General features: G+C 45.2%; 1 protein-coding gene across 1 annotated transcript; it reads left to right on the top strand.

The window, feature by feature from the left end:
* Positions 1-2,060: 2,060 nt before the first annotated feature.
* On the top strand, positions 2,061-20,348 carry CCNH (cyclin H). Its single transcript, XM_073584351.1, has 9 exons — positions 2,061-2,471; positions 7,336-7,458; positions 8,637-8,710; positions 12,919-13,129; positions 14,871-15,034; positions 16,700-16,770; positions 17,209-17,320; positions 19,663-19,723; positions 20,203-20,348. Exons 1-9 carry the CDS (start codon positions 2,355-2,357, stop codon positions 20,239-20,241), a joined length of 972 nt encoding a protein of 323 aa, XP_073440452.1. The 5' UTR covers positions 2,061-2,354; the 3' UTR covers positions 20,242-20,348.
* The last annotated feature ends 1,846 nt before the right edge of the window (positions 20,349-22,194 follow it).

The raw sequence follows: 22,194 nt of genomic DNA, 5'->3' as shown, positions 1-22,194 counted from the left end.
CGACTCCTCAATTTCCCTTACATCGACTCCATGACTCCGACTCCCACATATATTGCTTATATTTAAGTGAAAAATTTATTGTAGTACAATGTGAACATCAGATATTTAATCATTTTTATGATACAATAACCAAGATATTTAGATAGAACATAATATATATTGCTTAGCATCTCTGGGAACTCCTTCAAGACTGTTGGAAGACCATTTCCGGTGACTACCTCTTGAAGCTCATCAAGAGAATGCCAAGAGTGTGCAAAGCAGTAATCAAGGCAAAAGGTGGCTACTTTGAAGAACCTAGAATAAAAGACATATTTTCAGTTGTCTCACACTTTTTTGTTAATTATATAATTCCACATGTGTTAATTCATAGTTTTGATGCCTTCAGAGTGAATCTACAATTTTCATAGTCATGAAAATAAAGAAAACTCTTTGAATATGGTGTGTCCAAACTTTTGGTCTGTAATATTAAATATACATATATATATATGTGTTTTAACACTATGACTTATATCAGCTAAGACAAACCCTGGATCCTCAGGCTACATTCACACCATGAGCGTAGCCAGGATCAAACCTGGGGGGGGGGGGCAGAACCTCATACTGCACACCTCAGCTGCTGCAGAACCTCATACTGCCCACCCCTACACTTGAAAATAAAGCCTGCACCTTAAGGGTGTGTGCACATGCTGCGGATTCTGCTGCGGTTCCGCAGCGGTTTTGGCTGCTGTGGGTCCGCAGCAGTTTTTGTTGCGGTGTACAGTACCATTATTCCCTATGGGAATAAAAAACCGCAGTGCAGACTGTGCGGATTTTTCCGCGCGGTTTTTCTGCGGTTTTGAAACCGCAGAAAGAATTGACATGTCAATGCTTTCTGCGGATTCCGCTGCGGTTTGCCATCTCCTCCATTGTGGAGATGAAAAACCGCAGGGCAAAACCGCAGAGCAATCCGCAGGTAAAACCGCAGGTCTTTTGACCAGCAGATTTACCTGCGGATTTTACAAAATCCGCGCGGCCAAATCCGCACCCCATTCCGCAGCGTGTGCACGTAGCCTTAGAAGATGTGGTGATGAATGCAGTCTATTTATTCCAACTATCAATTGATATTGATGTGTTACTGAAGACGAGCAATACCTGTCCTGGGCGTCCTTTTGGGCATATATGAGGTGTACCTGACTGATGCTAAGTAAAAAAAAAAAAAGGAGTGTTAGGGTACCGTTACACCTAGCGATGCACCAGCGATCCCGACTAGCGATATGACTCGGTCAGGATCACTGGTGCATCGCTAGTGAGCTGCCACACAGGCCGATCTCACCAGCGACATAGCGGTGATCGGGGATCGCTACTTGCCTGTCAGACGCGGCGATCCTGCGTCCTCCCGCCCGTCTCCACGCGTCGCTCGTCAGCGCCACAGGAAGCTGACGACGAGGAATGGTCCAGGAGCTTCTCGCGCAATCAGCGATAAACAGCGGGAGAGCCGGTCGGAGGTAAGTATCACATGTAGCGATATCGCTAGCAATATCGCTGCAACGTCACAAAATCGGTGACTTTACAGCGATATTGCTAGCGATATCGCAGTGTGTAACGGGGGCTTTAGTCTGTGTGCTACCCGGCTTTCATTCTTTTTGGTACAGATAAGATATGGACAGACAGATATGGATATATAGATACAGCAGATTTCTAATCTGCTTTTGCTATTGAAAACAAATTATCTATGAGCTCAAAAACCTTTCAGGTGATGCGGTTTTTTAAAAAGCTAATCTGCTTTTGCAGCTGAAAAACGTATCCTCAAAAAACGCAGGAAAAACGCTGTGTGTAAATGTAGCACAGGATCAGGAATAGAACAGCCATTTATAGGACATTTCATAACTTCCCCAAATTCCTATGAAAAAATATTCAGCACATTCTGCATTGAATTACTGTACCCAATTTATTATATATTTTAGGAGTCGGTCCATTTTATACCGACTCCACAGCCCTGCACAGGAGCCCGCGCCTCACAGGCACCGCGCACGGGAGCCCGCGCCTCACAGGCACCGCGCACGGGAGCCCGCGCCTCACAGGCACCGCGCACAAGAGCCCGCGCCTCACAGGCACCGCGCACGGGAGCCCGCGCCCCACAGGCACCGCGCACGGGAGCCTGCAGAGCACAGACACCTTAGGATCCTTTTCACGGCTGCTCTCTACACTTGGCACATGTGATTATTTGATGCCATCACGTTGTTATGCAGCATTGAAGACAGTTTATATAAAGTTTATTGAAGAATGCAGCGCTGACGTCTTCCTGACGTTTTAGGAAGCGACTCCGAGGATCATGTGATGACGTGTAACGTGTGCGCTGCAGAAGAGGCACGGACATGTATCACAACAGCACGCAGAGGAAGCACTGGACCTTCCGCAGCGAGGACGAGCTGCAGCGGCTCAGGGTCCAGGCTAATAACTGCTGCCGGGCGAGGATACGACCGGCAGGCCAGGTGTGTGCCGCTGTCTGCGCCGGTCCCTGCCGGGCTTCGCTCCTACTATGGTGGTCACATCCCGCAGAATGCACGGGCAGCACGTATTGGACAGTGACCGGTCAGTCTGCAGGTCTCCTGTTCTGACCAGCGATCTGATTGGCTGCACTAGTTCTGCTTAATGTTTGCTGTCAGAACGGGTGTTTTCAGAGATGACCTGCAGGGGGCAGTGCTCAGTGCCTTGTTTCCTGGCATAGACATTAGCGTCTCTCCTCCTTGCCTTCTCTGTGTGTGAACATATGTAAATGAGCCGGATGTGCTGTGCTCTGTAGTGTGAATGCTGCCATATGCTGCGGTATTTATACAGAAGATACCTGATGCCAAACTGGCACACCATAAGTCAGTGGGGCCGAAAGGAGTGAGACAAATCCATTGTGAGTCCTGTAGAAATGTGGCCCCAGTGTGAGCAAAGCCTTCTCTGTAGACCCTGAGCTACATGAATGATGAGGCCGGGGTCTGTGCTTGTTAGATACAGCTCCAAGTTATAATGGAAAGGTGCAGTCAGTTAACCAATGAGACCCCCTAGAGGTCAGCATGTGGTGGTCCGACACCCCCATCAGTCAGCATGTGGTGGTGTGATTCCCGCAGCAGTCAGATTACATCTGTTCGCTGGGGGACACTGCAACCCTTTACATCCCTTCTTGGCCAATCCACGTACTGTGGAGGTGTCGGACCCCCCTCAAATATCATATTGATGAGAGCTATGAAGCCATCAGTTGTTAAGGCAATGCCTTGCAGAAAGTCTTTCGTGAATACTTGGCGTAGAACCAATGTATACATGTATCAGGCCTCATCCGTCATTCAAACATGTTTGGTTTAATTTTTTTTTATTTATACATGGGCGTCATCAGTTACTGCTAGCCTATACCGTTAGATATATAGAGGTATATGTCACATGATGTCGGTGTACCCTGCCAGGCACAGTATTTTTTTCTGGTAGCAGCATATCCTAGACAATTGCCATATGGGCACTAATTAACATTGGGGTATAATGCATGCTCATTATTTACTGAATGGTGTTTAGTAGGGTATGTTACGACAGGTACACATTGGGTCTGCATCTATTTCTGAGTTGTTTCCTATGGCTGAATAGTCCATTTTTTATCATTCCTGTACCTTTTCTTGTCATCTTGTTTTTAAAATGTTGTTAATAAAGAATATTTTTATATCCTATGCCATGTAGTGGTAATCTGTCTTTTCACACTACGGTTTCCTCAATAGTGATCACCTATTTCTATGGCATAGTCTTATATCTATCTATCTATACATACATGTCACATGCTGTCTGTGTACCCTGCCGGGCACGGTGTATATGTCACATGCTGTCTGTGTACCCTGCCGGGCACGGTGTATATGTCACATGCTGTCTGTGTACCCTGCCGGGCACGGTGTATATGTCACATGCTGTCTGTGTACCCTGCCGGGCACGGTGTATATGTCACATGCTGTCTGTGTACTCTGCCGGGCACGGTGTATATGTCCCATGCTGTCTGTGTACCCTGCCGGGCACGGTGTATATGTCCCATGCTGTCTGTGTACCCTGCCGGGCACGGTGTATATGTCCCATGCTGTCTGTGTACCCTGCCGGGCACGGTGTATATGTCCCATGCTGTCTGTGTACCCTGCCGGGCACGGTGTATATGTCCCATGCTGTCTGTGTACCCTGCTGGGCACGGTGTATATGTCACATGCTGTCTGTGTACCCTGCCGGGCACGGTGTATATGTCACATGCTGTCTGTGTACCCTGCCGGGCACGGTGTATATGTCACATGCTGTCTGTGTACCCTGCCGGGCACGGTGTATATGTCACATGCTGTCTGTGTACCCTGCCGGGCACGGTGTATATGTCACATGCTGTCTGTGTACCCTGCCGGGCACGGTGTATATGTCACATGCTGTCTGTGTACCCTGCCGGGCACGGTGTATATGTCACATGCTGTCTGTGTACCCTGCCGGGCACGGTGTATATGTCCCATTCTGTCGGTGTACCCTGCCGGGCACGGTGTATATGTCACATGCTGTCGGTGTTAATTCTGGGCACGGTAATATGTCTCATGCTGTCACTGTTAACTGCTGGGAACAGTGTTTATGTACCCTGCTGGGCACCGTGTATATTTTGCATGCTGTCAGTGTTCACTGCTGGGAACGGTGTATATGTCCCATGCTGTCTGTGTACCCTGCTGGGCACGGTGTATATGTCCCATGCTGTCTGTGTACCCTGCCGGGCACGGTGTATATTTTGCATGCTGTCAGTGTTCACTGCTGGGAACGGTGTATATGTCCCATGCTGTCTGTGTACCCTGCTGGGCACGGTGTATATGTCCCATTCTGTCTGTGTACCCTGCTGGGCACGGTGTATATGTCCCATGCTGTCTGTGTACCCTGCTGGGCATGGTGTATATGTCCCATGCTGTCTGTGTACCCTGCTGGGCACGGTGTATATGTCCCATGCTATCTGTGTACCCTGCCGGGCACGGTGTATATTTTGCATGCTGTCTGTGTACCCTGCTGGGCACGGTGTATATGTCCCATGCTATCTGTGTACCCTGCCGGGCACGGTGTATATTTTGCATGCTGTCAGTGTTCACTGCTGGGAACGGTGTATATGTCCCATGCTGTCTGTGTACCCTGCTGGGCACGGTGTATATGTCCCATGCTGTCTGTGTACCCTGCTGGGCACGGTGTATATGTCCCATGCTGTCTGTGTACCCTGCTGGGCACGGTGTATATGTCCCATGCTGTCTGTGTACCCTGCTGGGCACGGTGTATATGTCCCATGCTGTCTGTGTACCCTGCTGGGCACGGTGTATATGTCCCATGCTGTCTGTGTACCCTGCTGGGCACGGTGTATATGTCCCATGCTGTCTGTGTACCCTGCTGGGCACGGTGTATATGTCCCATGCTGTCTGTGTACCCTGCTGGGCACGGTGTATATGTCCCATGCTGTCTGTGTACCCTGCTGGGCACGGTGTATATGTCCCATGCTGTCTGTGTACCCTGCTGGGCACGGTGTATATGTCCCATGCTGTCTGTGTACCCTGCCGGGCACGGTGTATATTTTGCATGCTGTCAGTGTTCACTGCTGGGAACGGTGTATATGTCCCATGCTGTCTGTGTACCCTGCTGGGCACGGTGTATATGTCCCATGCTGTCTGTGTACCCTGCTGGGCACGGTGTATATGTCCCATGCTGTCTGTGTACCCTGCTGGGCACGGTGTATATGTCCCATGCTGTCTGTGTACCCTGCTGGGCACGGTGTATATGTCCCATGCTGTCTGTGTACCCTGCTGGGCACGGTGTATATGTCCCATGCTGTCTGTGTACCCTGCTGGGCACGGTGTATATGTCCCATGCTGTCTGTGTACCCTGCTGGGCACGGTGTATATGTCCCATGCTGTCTGTGTACCCTGCTGGGCACGGTGTATATGTCCCATGCTGTCTGTGTACCCTGCCGGGCACGGTGTATATTTTGCATGCTGTCAGTGTTCACTGCTGGGAACGGTGTATATGTCCCATGCTGTCTGTGTACCCTGCTGGGCACGGTGTATATGTCCCATTCTGTCTGTGTACCCTGCTGGGCACGGTGTATATGTCCCATGCTGTCTGTGTACCCTGCTGGGCATGGTGTATATGTCCCATGCTGTCTGTGTACCCTGCTGGGCACGGTGTATATGTCCCATGCTATCTGTGTACCCTGCCGGGCACGGTGTATATTTTGCATGCTGTCTGTGTACCCTGCTGGGCACGGTGTATATGTCCCATGCTATCTGTGTACCCTGCCGGGCACGGTGTATATTTTGCATGCTGTCAGTGTTCACTGCTGGGAACGGTGTATATGTCCCATGCTGTCTGTGTACCCTGCTGGGCACGGTGTATTTGTCCCATGCTGTCTGTGTACCCTGCTGGGCACGGTGTATATGTCACATGCTGTCTGTGTACCCTGCTGGGCACGGTGTATATGTCCCATGCTGTCTGTGTACCCTGCTGGGCACGGTGTATATGTCCCATGCTGTCTGTGTACCCTGCTGGGCACGGTGTATTTGTCCCATGCTGTCTGTGTACCCTGCTGGGCACGGTGTATATGTCACATGCTGTCTGTGTACCCTGCTGGGCACGGTGTATGTCACATGCTGTCTGTGTACCCTGCCGGGCACGGTGTATATGTTGCCTGCTGTCGGTGTACCCTGCCGGGCACGGTGTATATGTCACATGCTGTCGGTGTACCCTGCCGGGCACGGTGTATATGTTGCCTGCTGTCGGTGTACCCTGCCGGGCACGGTGTATATGTCGCCTGCTGTCGGTGTACCCTGCCGGGCACGGTGTATATGTCACATGCTGTCTGTGTACCCTGCCGGGCACGGTGTATATGTTGCCTGCTGTCGGTGTACCCTGCCGGGCACGGTGTATATGTCACATGCTGTCTGTGTACCCTGCCGGGCACGGTGTATATGTCGCCTGCTGTCGGTGTACCCTGCCGGGCACGGTGTATATGTCACATGCTGTCTGTGTACCCTGCCGGGCACGGTGTATATGTTGCCTGCTGTCGGTGTACCCTGCCGGGCATGGTGTGATGCCCTCTGATCCATGTGACTAGTTCTAGTGCTCTTTATCTAGAGACTTTGAGGTGGTAGATATTGGTCACGTGACTGTCGCACTGTGGGGTCTTTAGAATAAATGCAGCTTGTCACAACGCCACAAATTAATGAATGTAATTGAATGGAAATTTTTTTAAAATGTGTCTTGTGCCGTCTCAGCTGGATGTATGTGGCTCATTGACTCATATTGAAACTCCAGTAACCCCTTCCCGTCATGCCTTGTTTGCAGGCTCATCTGTATGATACGTTTAGTCTGGACCCCCATGAAGAGTTAACCATTTGTAAGTATTATGAGAAGAAACTGCAGGATTTCTGCAATGCCTTCAAGCCCGCCATGCCAAAATCTGTGCTGGTGAGTAGGATCAGGGCGAATTCCCACTCTCTTCTCACACTGTTTCTTCCCCCTAACATGCAGGAAAAATTGTAAATCACGTCATTTAAAAATGTTGCTTTTTTTTTTTTTTCACCCGGAAACTTTTTACAATTCTGGCCACTTGGTGTCTCCCTTCATTCTAATGAAGAAAAACTTCAGCACACCTGAATCGGAGCCCAAGTAGGGTCCACCACCAATGAAGTATACCAACAACTTGGCACTCAGAGGAATTTTGGAAGAAATTTCTTGATTTGAATTGCTGTCCATAAATAAGTACAGACGCTTTGGTCTCAAATGATCTTCATAGTGTAGCGACTGCACTGGTAAAGAAACAGTGTCGCGCAGAGTAAATGTAAAGGCAGTGTGGTGAACGCTGTATCCACCGCTTGTTCTGTGCCTTCTATCCTGACCTTTCCCAGTAAGCTAGAATACTTGCTCTGCAGGACACTGTGAACACTTTTTCTTTACCTGTGCAGTCACTGCACTGATGAAGATCATTTGAGACCGAAGCATCTGTACTTATTTATGGACAGCAATTAAAATCAAGAAATTTTTTTGACCAAAGAAGTAGTAAATAGGCACATACCATGTCCATGCTAGCAGATGGAATAAGAGCTGACCAAGCGTATGCACAAATTCAAATTAAATAATATATATTACCAGAAATAGAGTGGTATTGAAGATGCCTGCCCAATGGAGATTACAACGTCCCTCCTCACCCCAACGCACGTTTCGCAACCAGCTTCTTCCGGGGACTTCTTTGGTCAAAGCTCAGGATGTAATATATGCCTGCCTCTTACATGAGCGTGCAATTCAATATATTATAGGTTATAGATCAGCGTTCCCCCCCCTGGTTAGGGCCCTTTGGGATTTTATCTTTATATATTGTTTTATACTTATACCTTTTTCTTTTTTAACTTAATTTTGATCAATAAGGCATTTGAACTTTTATCTATTATCTGGATCTCCTCATTCGGCAATTGATATGTAAGTCCGAACATGGTGATTGTAGTATTTGTATAGTATGTGGGGTCTATGTGATAGAAAATGGCTTCATGGAGGTAAAACCACTAAATAAAAGATGGGCACTCCTCCATCACACCTTCAAGTTTAAATTTGAAAAAGTTTTTTTTTTTTTTTTAAATTTTCTCTTTTAGGGGACTGCTTGTATGTATTTCAAACGCTTCTACCTGAACAACTCCGTCATGGAGCACCATCCACGTATCATTATGTAAGTGCGCACCGTGTGCCTACGATCTAGAAAGAACGCCTGTTGCTTACAAATGGTTAGTCCAGCTTACCCAGAAATCCTCCTAATGTTCCCATGCCCTATCTCTTTCCCTTAGATTAGCTGCCCCACTGTCACCAAATGTAAAAACAGCCCAAGCATTTGCTAGATGCCGCGCGTAGTCTGTGCGCCCTTTGTAAACTCACATATCTCCTAAAGAAACACTCGCTCAAGTATATCGTTCACATGGGCACATACAGAGATTCAGTGCAAACATGTTCTCTAGGCTACTTTAAGTCCCAGAAATGGTGGTCCTAATGGCCCATATTAAATGGCTGGGTCAGGGGTGGAGGTGGATTAAGGGTTTGGTCCACTTTCAGGGATTATTTACTTATTTTTAGTTATATTAATGTATTTGGGGCTAAAAATCTTTTCCAAAATTTTTTTCTCATTGGGTCACATAATAAATTTTGCATCGTTTTGCTTTTACGGGCTCTTTGATTTATTGACCAAAGATGAATGTGCAGGGAATCCGATAACAGACTTATCAGGCCGGGTTCACACTAACGAATTTCACGGTGCTCACACGGACCGCTATGGTGGAGGTGCGTCTCTCACAACCTGAACTTACAACCTCACATGAGGTCGAGAAACCTGCGGTTAGTTCATGCAGTGTGGACAGTGAAATGCACTCTTGTGATCTGGCCTCAGAACAAGCTCACTGACAGATTCTCCGAGAACTCATTGTGTAGACAACGATTCAAAATCCAATGCAGAGGTTATAGAAGGCAAGCTCTGTAAGAATTGTTTTATCAAACCCAATTGCAATGATTTTTAGTCTCATATACAGGCACTGATTAAAAAAAAAACCTCCAAAAATGGACAACCCCTAAGCGTATATGCATGTCATCCAAAGTTTCAGGAGGTCATTCCCATTTTTCAAGCCTAATGGTTTCTGGTTCCCATAATACATTTCCCATGATCTCTCTGTCTTTTTAGCAGCAGAGGGGCCGGGGTCTTATTATTATGCCTTTCTATAGTGCCATTTATTCCATGGCGCTTTACATGTGAAAAGGGGAAATATAGACAAGTATAATAAACATGTGTAATACAAGGGACACACAAGTACATAAGGAGAGGGGACCCTGCCTGCGAGGGCTCACAGTCTACAGGGATGGGTGAGGATACAGTAGGAGAGGGTAGAGCAGGTCGTGCGATGGTTCAGTAGATCGAGGATCATTGCAGGCTCTAGGCTTGTCGGAACAGGTGGGTCTTCAGGTTCTTCTTGAAGGTTTCCGTTGATGGTGAGAGTCTGATGTGTTGCGGCAGAGAGTTACAGAGTATGGGGGGAAGCACGGGAGAAGTCTTGTATGCGGTTGTGGGAAGAAGAGATAAGGGGGGAGTAGAGTAGGAGATCTTGAGATGATCGAAGGTTGCGTGCGGGTAGGTACCTAGAGACCATGTCACACATGTATGGAGGAGACAGGTTGTGGATGGCTTTGTATGTCATAGTCAGGGTTTTGAATTGGAGCCTCTGGGCAATAGGAAGCCAGTGAAGGGCCTGGCATAGGGGGGAGGCTGGGGATTAGCGGGGAGACAGGTGGATTAGTCGGGCAGCAGAGTGTAGGATGGACTGGAGCGGAGCCAGAGTGCTAGAGGGGAGTCAAGAGAGTAGGAGGTTGCAGTAGTCGAGGCGGGAGATAAGAGCATGCACTAGTGTTTTTGTGGTTGAGGAATGAGCGGATCCGGGAAATATTTTTGAGTTTGAGGCAGCAGGAGGAGGCAAGGGCTTGGATATGTGGTTTGAAAGAGAACGCAGAGTCGAGGATCACCCCAAGGCACCGAGCGTGTGGGACTGGGGAAAGAAAGCAGCCATTGACATTGATGGATAGGTCTGGTGGAGGGGTAGAGTGAGATGGGGGAAAGATGATGAATTCTACTTTGTCCATGTTCAGTTTGAGAAAACGAGCAGAGAAGAAGGCTGAGATAGCAGACAGACATTGTGGGATTTCAGTCAGTAAAGAGGCGAGGTTGGGTCCAGATAGGTAGATCTGTGTGTCATCGGCATAGAGGTGATACTGCAAACTGTAGGATTCTATGAGCTGTCCCAAGCCAAAGGTGTAGATGGAGAATAGTAGGGGTCCTAGGACAGAGCCTTGAGGAACACCAACAGACAGGGGGCGAGGCGAGGAGGTGGTGTGTGAGAGGGAGACACTAAATGTTCGGTCTGTTAGGTATGATGAGATCCAGGATATGGCCAAGTCTGTGATGCCAAGAGATGAGAGAGTCTGTAGCAGGAGGGAATGGTCTACAGTGTCGAAGGCAGAGGACAGGTCCAGGAGAAGGAGGACAGAGTAGTGTCGCTTGCTCTTGGCGGTTTGTAAGTCGTTAGTGACTTTAGTTAGGGCAGTTTCAGTTGAGTGATGCGGTCCGAAGCCAGATTGTAACCGGTCAAAGAGGGAACAGGAGGAGAGGTGGGAGAACAGTTCAAGATATACATGCTGTTCCAGTAGTTTTAAGGCGTAAGGGAGAAGAGATATCGGGCGATAGTTAGACACAGAGGATGGGTCAAGGGAGGGCTTTTTGGGGCATGTTTGAAGGATGAGGGAAAGACACCATTTGTAAGTGAAAGGTTGAGGAGGTGTGTTAGAGATGGGATGAAGACTGTGGCCAAGTTAGGGATGAGGTGAGACGGGAGTGGGTCGAGGGCACAAGTGGTGAGGTGTGATCTTGACAGAAGGGTGGAGAGCTGATCTTCTGTCATGGTGGAGAAGCTGGCTTTTGCAGAACAGGGCTGAGCGGCTAAGAGGGGCATTAGGGGCTGAGGGCCAAAGTTTTGTCTGATCTTGTCGTAGAGTAGAGAATTGAAAGTGTTGAAGAGTTGTTTAGGGTTGTGAGACAGGGAGGATATGAGAGATGCGAAGTAAGTCTTATCACCTTCCTCTGCTTTAAAGGGAACCTGTCATGTCATTTTTAGCATGTAAACTGTCCCCAGTGCATTGTCAGTGATGCAATGCCCATCACTATCATGGTTTTTTTTTTTTTCATTAAAAACTGCAATCTAATGATGTGCAAAAAGCACTTTATATAGTTATATCGTACCTGCTCATTTAGTCACTGGGGTGGGCTTCATTTTTGTTCAGTCACAGTTGTCTCTGTGCATTGTGAATAATGTTCCCGGGGTTGCTCCAACGTCACTCAAACCCGCTTTAAAAATCCCGCGCTTGCGCAGTGTATTTGTAGAGCAGCGCTTACGCAGTGTATTTGTAGAGCCGCGCTTGCGCAGTTTATTGCAGGTCTGCGCTTGCGCAGTGTATTGCAGGGCCGCACTTGCGCTGTGTCTATCTGGGAGCCACTCATGAACCATGACCAGCAGCTCCAGCCATGCAGTCAGTGAATCTGGGTGCTACACAGCTTCCACACATGCGTGGCTCCATGATCGACACTGCGCACGTGCAGCTCGACAATACACTGCGCAAGTACGGGATTTTCCAAAGCTGGTTTGATGTCTACACAACGTGACTGAAAGGAAGTACACCCCTGTGACTAACTCTATCACGTATTTTTAGCACATGATTAGACTGCCGTTTTTAATGAGAAAAAAGTTGGTGATGCACATTGCATCACTAACAACTCACTGAGGACATTTTGCATACTGAAAAGGACATGACCGGTTCCCTTTAAGTCCAGTGAGAGAACGGTGACATTGAGCACTCAGTATATTCTATATGATGGGAGACGGGACATACCGAGACACTGGACGCAGTGTAGACAGGCGGCCATTATATGGAGCCACCAGATGTGTCCCTGCCCTTTCCAGCTGCAGGGCGGACATACCGGAGGAAGAGGGCTGAGCAGAGTTGGGGTCCGAGTGCTGTCATTAGAGATTTACCACCTGATGTCATCATGTAATTCCCAAAATCTGACAGACTTTCCTGCCTACATCAGGTCATGTATTTGAGGTAGTCAGACCGGATCGCACATAACACTGTGCCAAGAATGAACGGCCTCACTGTGTGGATGGGACAAATGGTCTCGCTGGAATACAGCTGGTAACTTACCATTATATATGTGGAAATGCTGTAGACTGAGCCATGTCCCATAGCCCACATCCTCGTCCGTCAGTGTGGCCCCGGAAACACTAACCTAGGGGACATCTTATGTGCTTGTGGAGGACGTGTCACAATGAAGCCCCGCGCTCTGTTTTCTAGGTTGACCTGTGCGTTTCTTGCTTGTAAAGTTGATGAATTCAACGTCTCCAGTGTCCAGTTTGTGGGAAACCTGCCAGAAAACTCCACCACTCAAGAAAATATCCTCGAGCAAATCTTGGAGTATGAATTGCTGCTAATCCAACAGCTGAACTTCCACCTCATAGTGCACAACCCATATCGACCATTCGAGGGGTATTTAATTGATGTAAAGGTACTAGTAGCTATAATCCATCTGTGCCGTGCATTGGGCTCAAAGGGGCGTGACTATATCTTACTCAACTGTTTAATTGCAACACTTGCTCTCTGTTATCAGCCATTTCAAATTGAGTATATAATAATCGCCACCCCTCTTCATAAAGGGCAACCTTGTAAATATAGCTGCATGTTATAGATCAGACGTAGAAGGGGGAACACTAACTCAGTGCTACACACCTCTCATTCTCAGAATCATTGGGGTCACAGGTTGTTGGACCCCCACTGCTTATAAAGTTATAGCATATTTTGATGATATACCATCACTTTCTAAAATGGGGGACCCCTTTAATAGAGCATCACCTGATGATATTCATTGAACTCATGCGTTTGATTCTTACCGATGGGCTACAGTTTTAGTTCTGCTTTTATGACTCCTGCCCACCAGAAAGTTGTACTGTGGCGCGGAGTCTGTACAGTTCTGTGGTATGGAAGCACTTTATATGCGGCTCCTCTGTGCCCTCTTACATGAGTATTCTCCCCTAGAAACAGAACATAAAGGAGGACATTTTTTTATCTCACTGATTCCATATTAATCTATAGAGAAAGTACAAAAAACCTGTGCCCACCTTTTTAATAAATTGGTCTCCTACCATACCTCAAAGTGTGGCCTAGTATTATGGATCAGTAAAAAATGTTCTACTACAGAATTGTGAGGCCTTAGTTTGACAGTGACTTGGGCCGAAGAGAATGGCAATGCCCAGACCTCCCGCCCTTCTTCCATCATTATAGTATCCTATAGAGACCGGAGTTAAGTTCAGTTGAATCCTAGTCTGGTACTGATATTGTGGTCAAATTGGGGACACAATAATGCAAGGTGGGTCATTTATATGGAAACACCTAGGTGGGCCGACTTCAAAATGGCTGCCATGGTCTACACCCATCTTGAAAAGTTTTCCTCCTCCCATATACTAATGTGCCACAAACAGGAAGTTGATATCACCAACCATTCCATTTTATTTAGGTGTATCCATATACATGGCCCACACAGGTCTAATCTTATAACTGGTCCACCCTGTACTTCAGTGCTGCGATCAACCTGCCTTGTGCTATATTCTCTCTTTGAGGCTAAGGAGTTTCTCCTTGTGGAGAGCGCCACTGTGTGCAGGGAGACTTGTAGGCCATGCATTATGGTTTTCTCCCCTGAGAATTTATATATAACTAGTGGCACTTGGGCAGTGTTGCCAACTTTACTTTTTTTTTTTTTTTTTTTTTTTTTTTTACATTTTCTGGACAGCTTATTAAATAATCACTGGCAGACAATATTTTTTACAGGCACATTGGAAAACCATAATAAATCATTCTGATTATAAGTGGTCAATGTCTGCAGCCCATAATTCTGATCAGAAGACATCAGCCGCACTCTCTGTAAACTGTAGAATGATAATTGCAGTCAAAATAATCTGTGCCTTTCTTCGGCTTCAAAAAAATCACGGACGCTTTAAATTTTTATTTTACGGCCAGAGGAAAAAAAAAAAGTGTCCTATTTGTACGGACTGTCCTGGAGTTTCTGGACACTTGGGCTCCTGACTTCTTCATTGAAGATGCTACTAGTACTTGCAGATTTTTATACAGTTTTTACGTGTAGTTTGGGACTTGAACAACTAAGAAATGTCTTGTGCTTTGTTTACACGGGATAGTTAAGATGAATTGTAAGAATAGGTGGTCTTTAATCCTTTATCTTAAATTACATTTTTCAGACTCGATATCCTTTGCTGGAAAATCCTGAAATATTGAGGAAAAATGCAGATGACTTTTTGCAGCGGGTTGCCCTCAGTGATGCCTGCCTGCTGTTCACACCATCGATAATTGCGCTAACTGCTGTTTTATCCAGTGCGTCCAGGGCAGGAATTAATATGGAAAGGTACAAGAACAGTTTTGAATGTGACGTCTTTACTTAATTTCTTTTTTTTTTTCCCCCCCCCCAACCTCCTTGACTGGAAGCATGCGAGGAGCAACGCACGTTCCAGGACTGGGAAAATGTTTCTGAATAGAATTGTTCGTAACCCCCCACACTTTAGTTTTAGGTTCCCTTTCCTAAGGGTGATAGGCCTTGTGGGGGCCCCTGGTTCCTTTTTGTTCAGTGATGCGTGTTCACAAATGGGGCTAGTGAAGGACTACGTATTGTAACCTGAGGGGTCTTATTAGTCTTCTGGTTGAGCCTGTCTTATCCTGCACGTTCCTGCCTGCTGCCCAGTCTGTTCTGGAAGCTGCTGTCCAGCCAGGCAGCCTTTATCTGATGTATGTTGTTACTTGGTGTGACAGTCTGTAGATTGCGACCGCTGCTACCTGTCATCTCTTGATGGGGTTGTATGCTCGCTATATTTTGGTAATATGCATTTTTTTTTAACTCCAGCAACCCCCTAATTCCATAATAGATATGACTTCTATTAATTGTTACCCATTTCTTGCATCCATTCCTAACTGGATGATCCTCCTCAGTTAAAGAGGATTTGTCCTCAGATTAAACACCACATACATTATAAAATAGATAGATTAGACCTATTGAGACTGGTGCACTTACTTTACAATTCCACAAAATGGCTTTATAATACCGTAAATACTTTGAAATTTTTCTTTTTACACAAGGAAAATGTAACAATTGCACAAATACACCTGTCCCATCAGGTCCAAGAATTCTATGTAATAATGTAACCAGTTCAAATTGTGAAATCTGGTGATGAATTCACTTTAAGGCTGTTGGTGGTGGCAAAGAACCTCCGCAGCCATATCTAGGCGACTTTCAGATTAAGTCATGGTTGTCCACCTAGTCCCCGATCGTGCCTACAATTCCTGAACTCACAGACTTTAGGTGAAAGCTTCTTTAGTGGTTGGCTTTGGGGGATCTAGCGGGATTTGTCCCACCAGATGTTTTCTCTTCAGCAGTTCTGTACATCAGAAATGCTGGGTCTCTTTCTCTTTTGCCAGGGAAGTAATGTTGGTGTAAGGCCTCATGGCCGAGTCCAACATGATTCTAATCGTGTGTAGTCGGAGATTCTACAGAAAATGGACAGTTCCCTGTCTTATTTGGAAGATATGTTTCATATTTACACATAATTATCCCTTCTAGTAGGTAAGAAAGCTTGCAGGTTAGAATCATAGAATGGTAGAGTTGGAAGGGACCTCCAGGGTCATTGTGTCCAACCCCCTGCCCAATGCTGGATTTACCAAACCATCTCAGACAGATGTCTGTCCAGCCTCTGCTTGAAGACTAAAATCAGTTGAACCCATTGATATCACTGGGATTGGCCTAGAACCCTCTGAGTTGGGACCTACTGATTGCCTCCAATAGAAGATACTGGGCAGATAAGAATCTGGGAGGTAAGCTGTCTTTTAAAGAACACCGCAGCAATTAGCCGAGTGTTCCTGTGTCAGGGGGGATGGATGTCAGCTGAACATGCTGGCTGATTAAGTCGACAGCTTTATAATGTTTATAGCGAAGCCCCAACTGTCCTTTTTCTACTCTGTCACTTAACACAAATTACATTTATCGGTAATTCTTTTTTTTTTTTTTTTTTTCTAATTCCAGGTATTTATTAGAGTGTTTGTCACTGAAGGAGAATCGAGAAACCATGACCCATTTACTGGATGGAATGAGACGTAAGTTGCCCATTATTCCTATTTTTTTTTTTATTCTTGTATTCATCCTTGTGTAAAGGATGATAATAGTTCTACATATTCAGTTATAAGTCACACTTATTTTATAAGCAGCATAGTCTTTAAGAACCATCATTAACTGCAACCTTCATACCTAGCTAACTTGTCAACAAGGGTGTAATTTATGACTTTTATTTTAAAGAATTATATTTTTCAATGCATTTTTTTTTTTTTGCTAATGTATAAGCAGTTGCGTTTTATTGAGTATTGGGCCTAAACCCCAGAACTCATCTGTGTTGTACATATGTGTAATATGGCACCAATACTGTACCCTTTACTGTACCCTAGTGAGACAGCATTGAGCTCCCATTAAACTGCTATTACATAAGAAGGTAGCTAGTTTTTCTTAGTTTGGTAACTTTTCATTACTACTGGTGGTAGGGCTAAAGATTCTGGTGTCGAAATACGAGTTTGCCCAATCGGAAGAAGTTGCTATGATTGAGAAGAAATTGGAAAAGTGCCACAGCTGTGACGTTCCCTCTGCTGGCAATGTGTAAGTAGTAGAAGAATACTTTGATTTTAACAGTGTCCTGCTGATTGTAACATATTGTATATTTGTGTAAAGTGAGGAAAAACGAGCCCTTGACATACAGCCATGAGAAATATGTATCGTAATACGTCTGTGATCTTACGTATCGGGACATAATTAAATAGAACATTTGCTCCTTAGGCTTTTAAAATGATGGAAATACAACCTCCGACAAACTCATTTGCAGCATGTGTATTATACACATATATACCATTACGCCACAAGCTTGGTTTCAATTGAGCTCTCGGATGACTGGCACGGTGGTCTTTAACAGACCCCTGACTGTCCTAGAAACCCAGCAGCTGTCAACTGCTGCTATTAAAACTGCTAACAGTCACAGGATCTGTTCCACCCGCATCTGTTAGAGACAGATTCTGGTTCTGGGTCACAGCCATTATCTACCCCATAAGCCCACTAACAGCTTGCACCATACATGTATGGCGGGAGTCTGTCGGAATGTTCAAGCCAAGTACAGGGGCTCGGAGTATCATGGCGATGACAAATACGTAAGTGCACCTTCCCACCTGCTTGTTTTCCCTCTCTCCACCTTCCACCACTTCTTTGACTGATAGTTGTGGCTTCCTAAAGCTAGAGAAGTGTGGAGATGGTGGGAAGGTGCCCTGAACTGGTTGACCCCACCGTAATGCATCAAGCGCCTGTTCTTGGTTTGAGCAGTTATTCTGTGCTGACAAAAGTCCCTTTAAAGCAGCATTTTGAGAGACTGAAAGTCATATAAAACAATTACTTCCAAATTGTTACTACAGGTGGTTCTACAAGCTATTGATTTATGGGGTGCACTTAATCTTTCACACACTGTCAGTATTTTGGCCTAATTTTTTTGTAAAGAATTAATGACTTGGTGTATTTTGTCATGTGCTGGTGTTCCTCTGAGGTTGCATTCACCTAGTTTTTAGACTACCTAAGGACCAGATAGATGTGGAGATTATATATATATATATATATATATATAATGTGTTTGTGTAAAATACTCCTAAGGCCCCCTTCACATGTATGTGTGGCATCCGATATCACATGTATTCTCTCTTACTCACTATAACCTACAGCAGTGTTTACCTCCTTGAAATAATTTCAGAAAATGAATTATTTCTCCCAAAAAATTATTGCAAATACATATGTTTTGTTATACACATGTTTATTTCCTTTGTGTGTATTGGAAAAACACAAAAAAAAACAGCAAAATAGGCAAATTGGACATAATTGCACATACAACCCCCCACAATGGGCCAGACAAAATTGTTGGCTTCATTCCAAAATTGTGGGTAAACAACTTTGTTTCAGGCATGTGATGCTCGTTCAAACTCTCCTATGGCAAGTAACAGGTGTGGGCAATATGAAAATCGCAGCTGAAGCCAGATGAAAAGGTGACATAATCTTTGCACCTTGCGTCTGTGTGTGCCACTCTAAGCATGGAGAACAGAAAGAGAAGAAAACTCAGTCTGAAGGTTACCAGTCCATCTCCATAGATCTTGATGTTCCTTTTGTGCATGGTGGGCAACATAATCAAAAAGTTAAGCCATAGCAGTGTGGCTAATCTCCATAGACCGACAGAGATAAACTGATGAAAGGTTGCAACGCAAGATAGTCCATATGGTGGATACGCAGCCCCAATAAAGTTCCAAAGAAATTCAAGCTGTTCTGCAGGCTCAGGGTGCATCACTGTAAGCGCGAACTATCTGTTGACATTGGAATGAAATGAAAACGCTATGCCAAGAGTCCCAGTAGAACCCAACTGCGACAGACCTAAAAAGCTAGACTGCAGTTTGCCAAAATGTAGGGTGTACTTTAGGTTTTCTCATGACTATAAACACAGACCTATGGTAAAATCTGTGCTTAGCATTTCAATTCAGATGAGTTTGAAAATCTAATGCAAGTTGTCTGTGATTTGTAATGAAGCCCATTCAGGTTGTGTAGCAGCTATGATCATTATCTTTGCTTCTGTTAACTTTCAAGTCCAACATTTTGACAGCCTGAATAGATAGAATCCAAACTTAAAGGGAACCTGTCACCTCGTTTAGCTGCGGCCACTGCCTTTCAGGGCTTATGTACAGCAGTACTCCGCCTCTGGGTGAGTTTAATAAAACTTGTTTTTCTTATCTTTCAGGTTACATTGGGGGCTTATCTACAGCATTCTAGAATGCTGAAGATAAGCCCCAAAAGGCAGTGGCCGCAGCTTATAGCTGAAAAACGAGGTGACAGGTTCCCTTTAACGAAAATAACATTTATAGCAGTGAAAACCCATCTATGCTTGAAACTGTACCCTGTAAAAGAAATATGCTTTATTCTAGGAGAAAAAGAAAAGGTTATGAAGATGATGGATATGTATCGAAAAAGCCCAAAACAGAAGAGGTTTGTATTTTTACATTTTCAAGATTGGGATGGAAGCGAATCAGTCACCAGGTTTTTGACACCTAATCTGAGAGCGGCCTAATTTAAAGACAGAGACCCTGATTTCAGCAGTGTGTCACTTAGTGGGCTGCTTGCTGTAGTTTTGAAAAAAAAAAAGTAGATTATCACTAAAGATCTGCAGCAGACCATTTTTAATCAAAACTGCAGCACCCAGTGATACATTGCTGGAATCAGGGTTTCAGCAAGCTGTGCTCAGATGCGATGGTAAAATCCTAGTGATATTCCCTTTTAACATTCTGTGAATTTGCTTTTTATGGTTCAGGGCTCAGAAACAAGGAGTGGTAAAGGTTCTCCAGCTGCAATCATGATTAGCGCACTAGCCCTTTTTTCTTGGGATATTTTGAGTAAGGCAGGCCGATGATCATACTGCAGATTAAACACAAAGCTGAATCTGACTTTTTTTTTTTTTTATCTTCTAGGAGGACTGGAGTGACGATGATCTTGTGGACTCGCTCTAGTTGCTCTCAGTCTGTTTGCTCTGTACATAATTGTATATTTTCTTTCTGACAAATGTTTTTTTATATTTTGTAATGCACTAAAATAAAAGTTGCACAAGTTCATTGTAGCTTATCTGATTGTCTCTTTTTTTGTACTTTGCTACAAGAATAAATCGGGAAAGTGAGTAATTAGTTTGCACCTAGCCATGCACTCCCCTTTGCTAGCGTTTACTGCAATGTTCCCATTGACGTCTCCTCTTTCCCGCTCATTCACCAGACAGAGGCCAAAAGTGTGTGGTTCTGGCCTCTGTCTGACTGGTGGACTGTATAGGAAAGCACAACAGACTGTACGTTCCTATAGCAGTCACCGCAAAGAATACGTATACCATGAGGTATGTCCCTATGGTGGACCGATGCCTTGGCATTCATCGTGACAGTGGCCATGTGGAACGTATTTCTCCTGCGGGTATGCACCCGGCACTGGCCGCAAATGTAGTCTTCGATATGAAGTTGGGTAAACCTTCATCTAGACTGAAAGGTCTCCAGTCTCTTATGTAAATTGAGATGGTTTTAATTAGAAATGGCTTCATGTAAGGACTAATGACGTTGTTAATTTCCCCCATTTGAACCAAAGTGAAGGATTCTTCTGTAATATCCGCTCATATTATGATCTTCTAATATGCAAGGTTAGGATATCAACCCCAATAAGCAGGGAACAATTTTACATTCTTGTTTATCTATATGCTGGTGCTGGCAAGAACGCTGTAATATACAGACAAGATTTTCTTATAAGTTAAATTGTATCTAATGAGGCAATTCCTGTACCAAGGTTTTATTTCACTGTTGCACAAACCAATTATAACACAAACTGAACAATAACGGTCTGAGGTAGAAGATAGGCATACTATGTACAATACCTGGGACACCTGAAGATGGCGCATGAACCAGGAGATTTTGTGGGACTAATCTAGTCCTGGACATGACACACAGCGGCTCATCACATATATAACCATTCTCACTGATGGTCAGCTCTATTCCAAACAAATGATTAGGGTTTAGGGCTGGAGAGCCAGATGGCACCTGTAACATTTGTGAGGTACAATTGTCAAGAAAGTAAACTTTTAGGCTATGTGCACACACTGCAGTTCCGCATTGTTTTTGGCCCTGCGGATCCCCAGCAGTTTTGCAGACATGGTATAGTACCATTAGCAGTTTTCTTTCTCTGCGCTGGAATGGTGCTTCTAATGTAAGGTCCCCCCTTCTCTGTCTTATACTCGCCTTCCAGCGTCAACACCTTTTTTCAGCACCGCTCCAGTCCCACAGCTCAATCTTGTGACTGTGACTTCTGTCTGACGAGAAATCAGAAGTTACATCACAAGCTCTCAAGATAAGTCTGTGAGAGCCAAAGTTGGAGTTGGGCTTTAAATGCTCACTGATGTTACAAAGACTGATTTATACAATCTTAAAAGCAAAATAAGAAACTTTGATTTTTATTCAAATAAATTTGCTTATGAGCCACACTTCTTTCTTTCACCCTGACTGCTGAACCTTCATTCACTCAGGAAAAAAACAGCTCAAATCAATCTTGGTTAAAGCAAGATGGACTGTCATCATCACAGTGACGGTCAGAAAAAAAAAAATTTGCAGGAAGTACAGGGACTGGACTGCAGAGGACAGGGGTAAAGTTACTTTCTCTGAAGAAGCTCCCTTTAGACCTTCTGGGACAGCTGTACAAGTTAGTTGTCTGGAGACAAAAAGGTGTTGTGAGTTTTTTCTGATGCCAACAGTAATCCTGATTCTGTGGGCCATCCACCTGACCCTGCTGCATAAATAGAAGAGATTGAATATAATGATGCCTAACAATTTGATATGTTGGAGGATGAGGACGTGGGAGGGCTAGTGAACATGGTCAATGGACCACCGCAGCACACTTCTCATGACGGCAAAACACAGGTGCCAACTGCTGTGGCTTTC

This window comes from Dendrobates tinctorius, unplaced genomic scaffold, assembly GCF_039654945.1.
Source record: "Dendrobates tinctorius isolate UK_male_01 unplaced genomic scaffold, ASM3965494v1 ptg000003l, whole genome shotgun sequence".
Classification (NCBI taxonomy): domain Eukaryota; kingdom Metazoa; phylum Chordata; class Amphibia; order Anura; family Dendrobatidae; genus Dendrobates; species Dendrobates tinctorius.
Note: the sequence above shows the minus strand (reverse complement) of the source record. Positions and strands in the feature narration are given on the sequence as shown.

Coding starts and splice junctions, on each gene's coding strand:
- CCNH (XM_073584351.1), top strand. CDS start 2,355: ATGTATCACAACAGCACGCAGAGGAAGCACTGGACCTTCCGCAGCGAG. Junction 15,035..16,699: donor GCAGGAATTAATATGGAAAG/GTACAAGAACAG, acceptor TTCTAATTCCAG/GTATTTATTAGAGTGTTTGT. Junction 17,321..19,662: donor GTTCCCTCTGCTGGCAATGT/GTAAGTAGTAGA, acceptor GCTTTATTCTAG/GAGAAAAAGAAAAGGTTATG.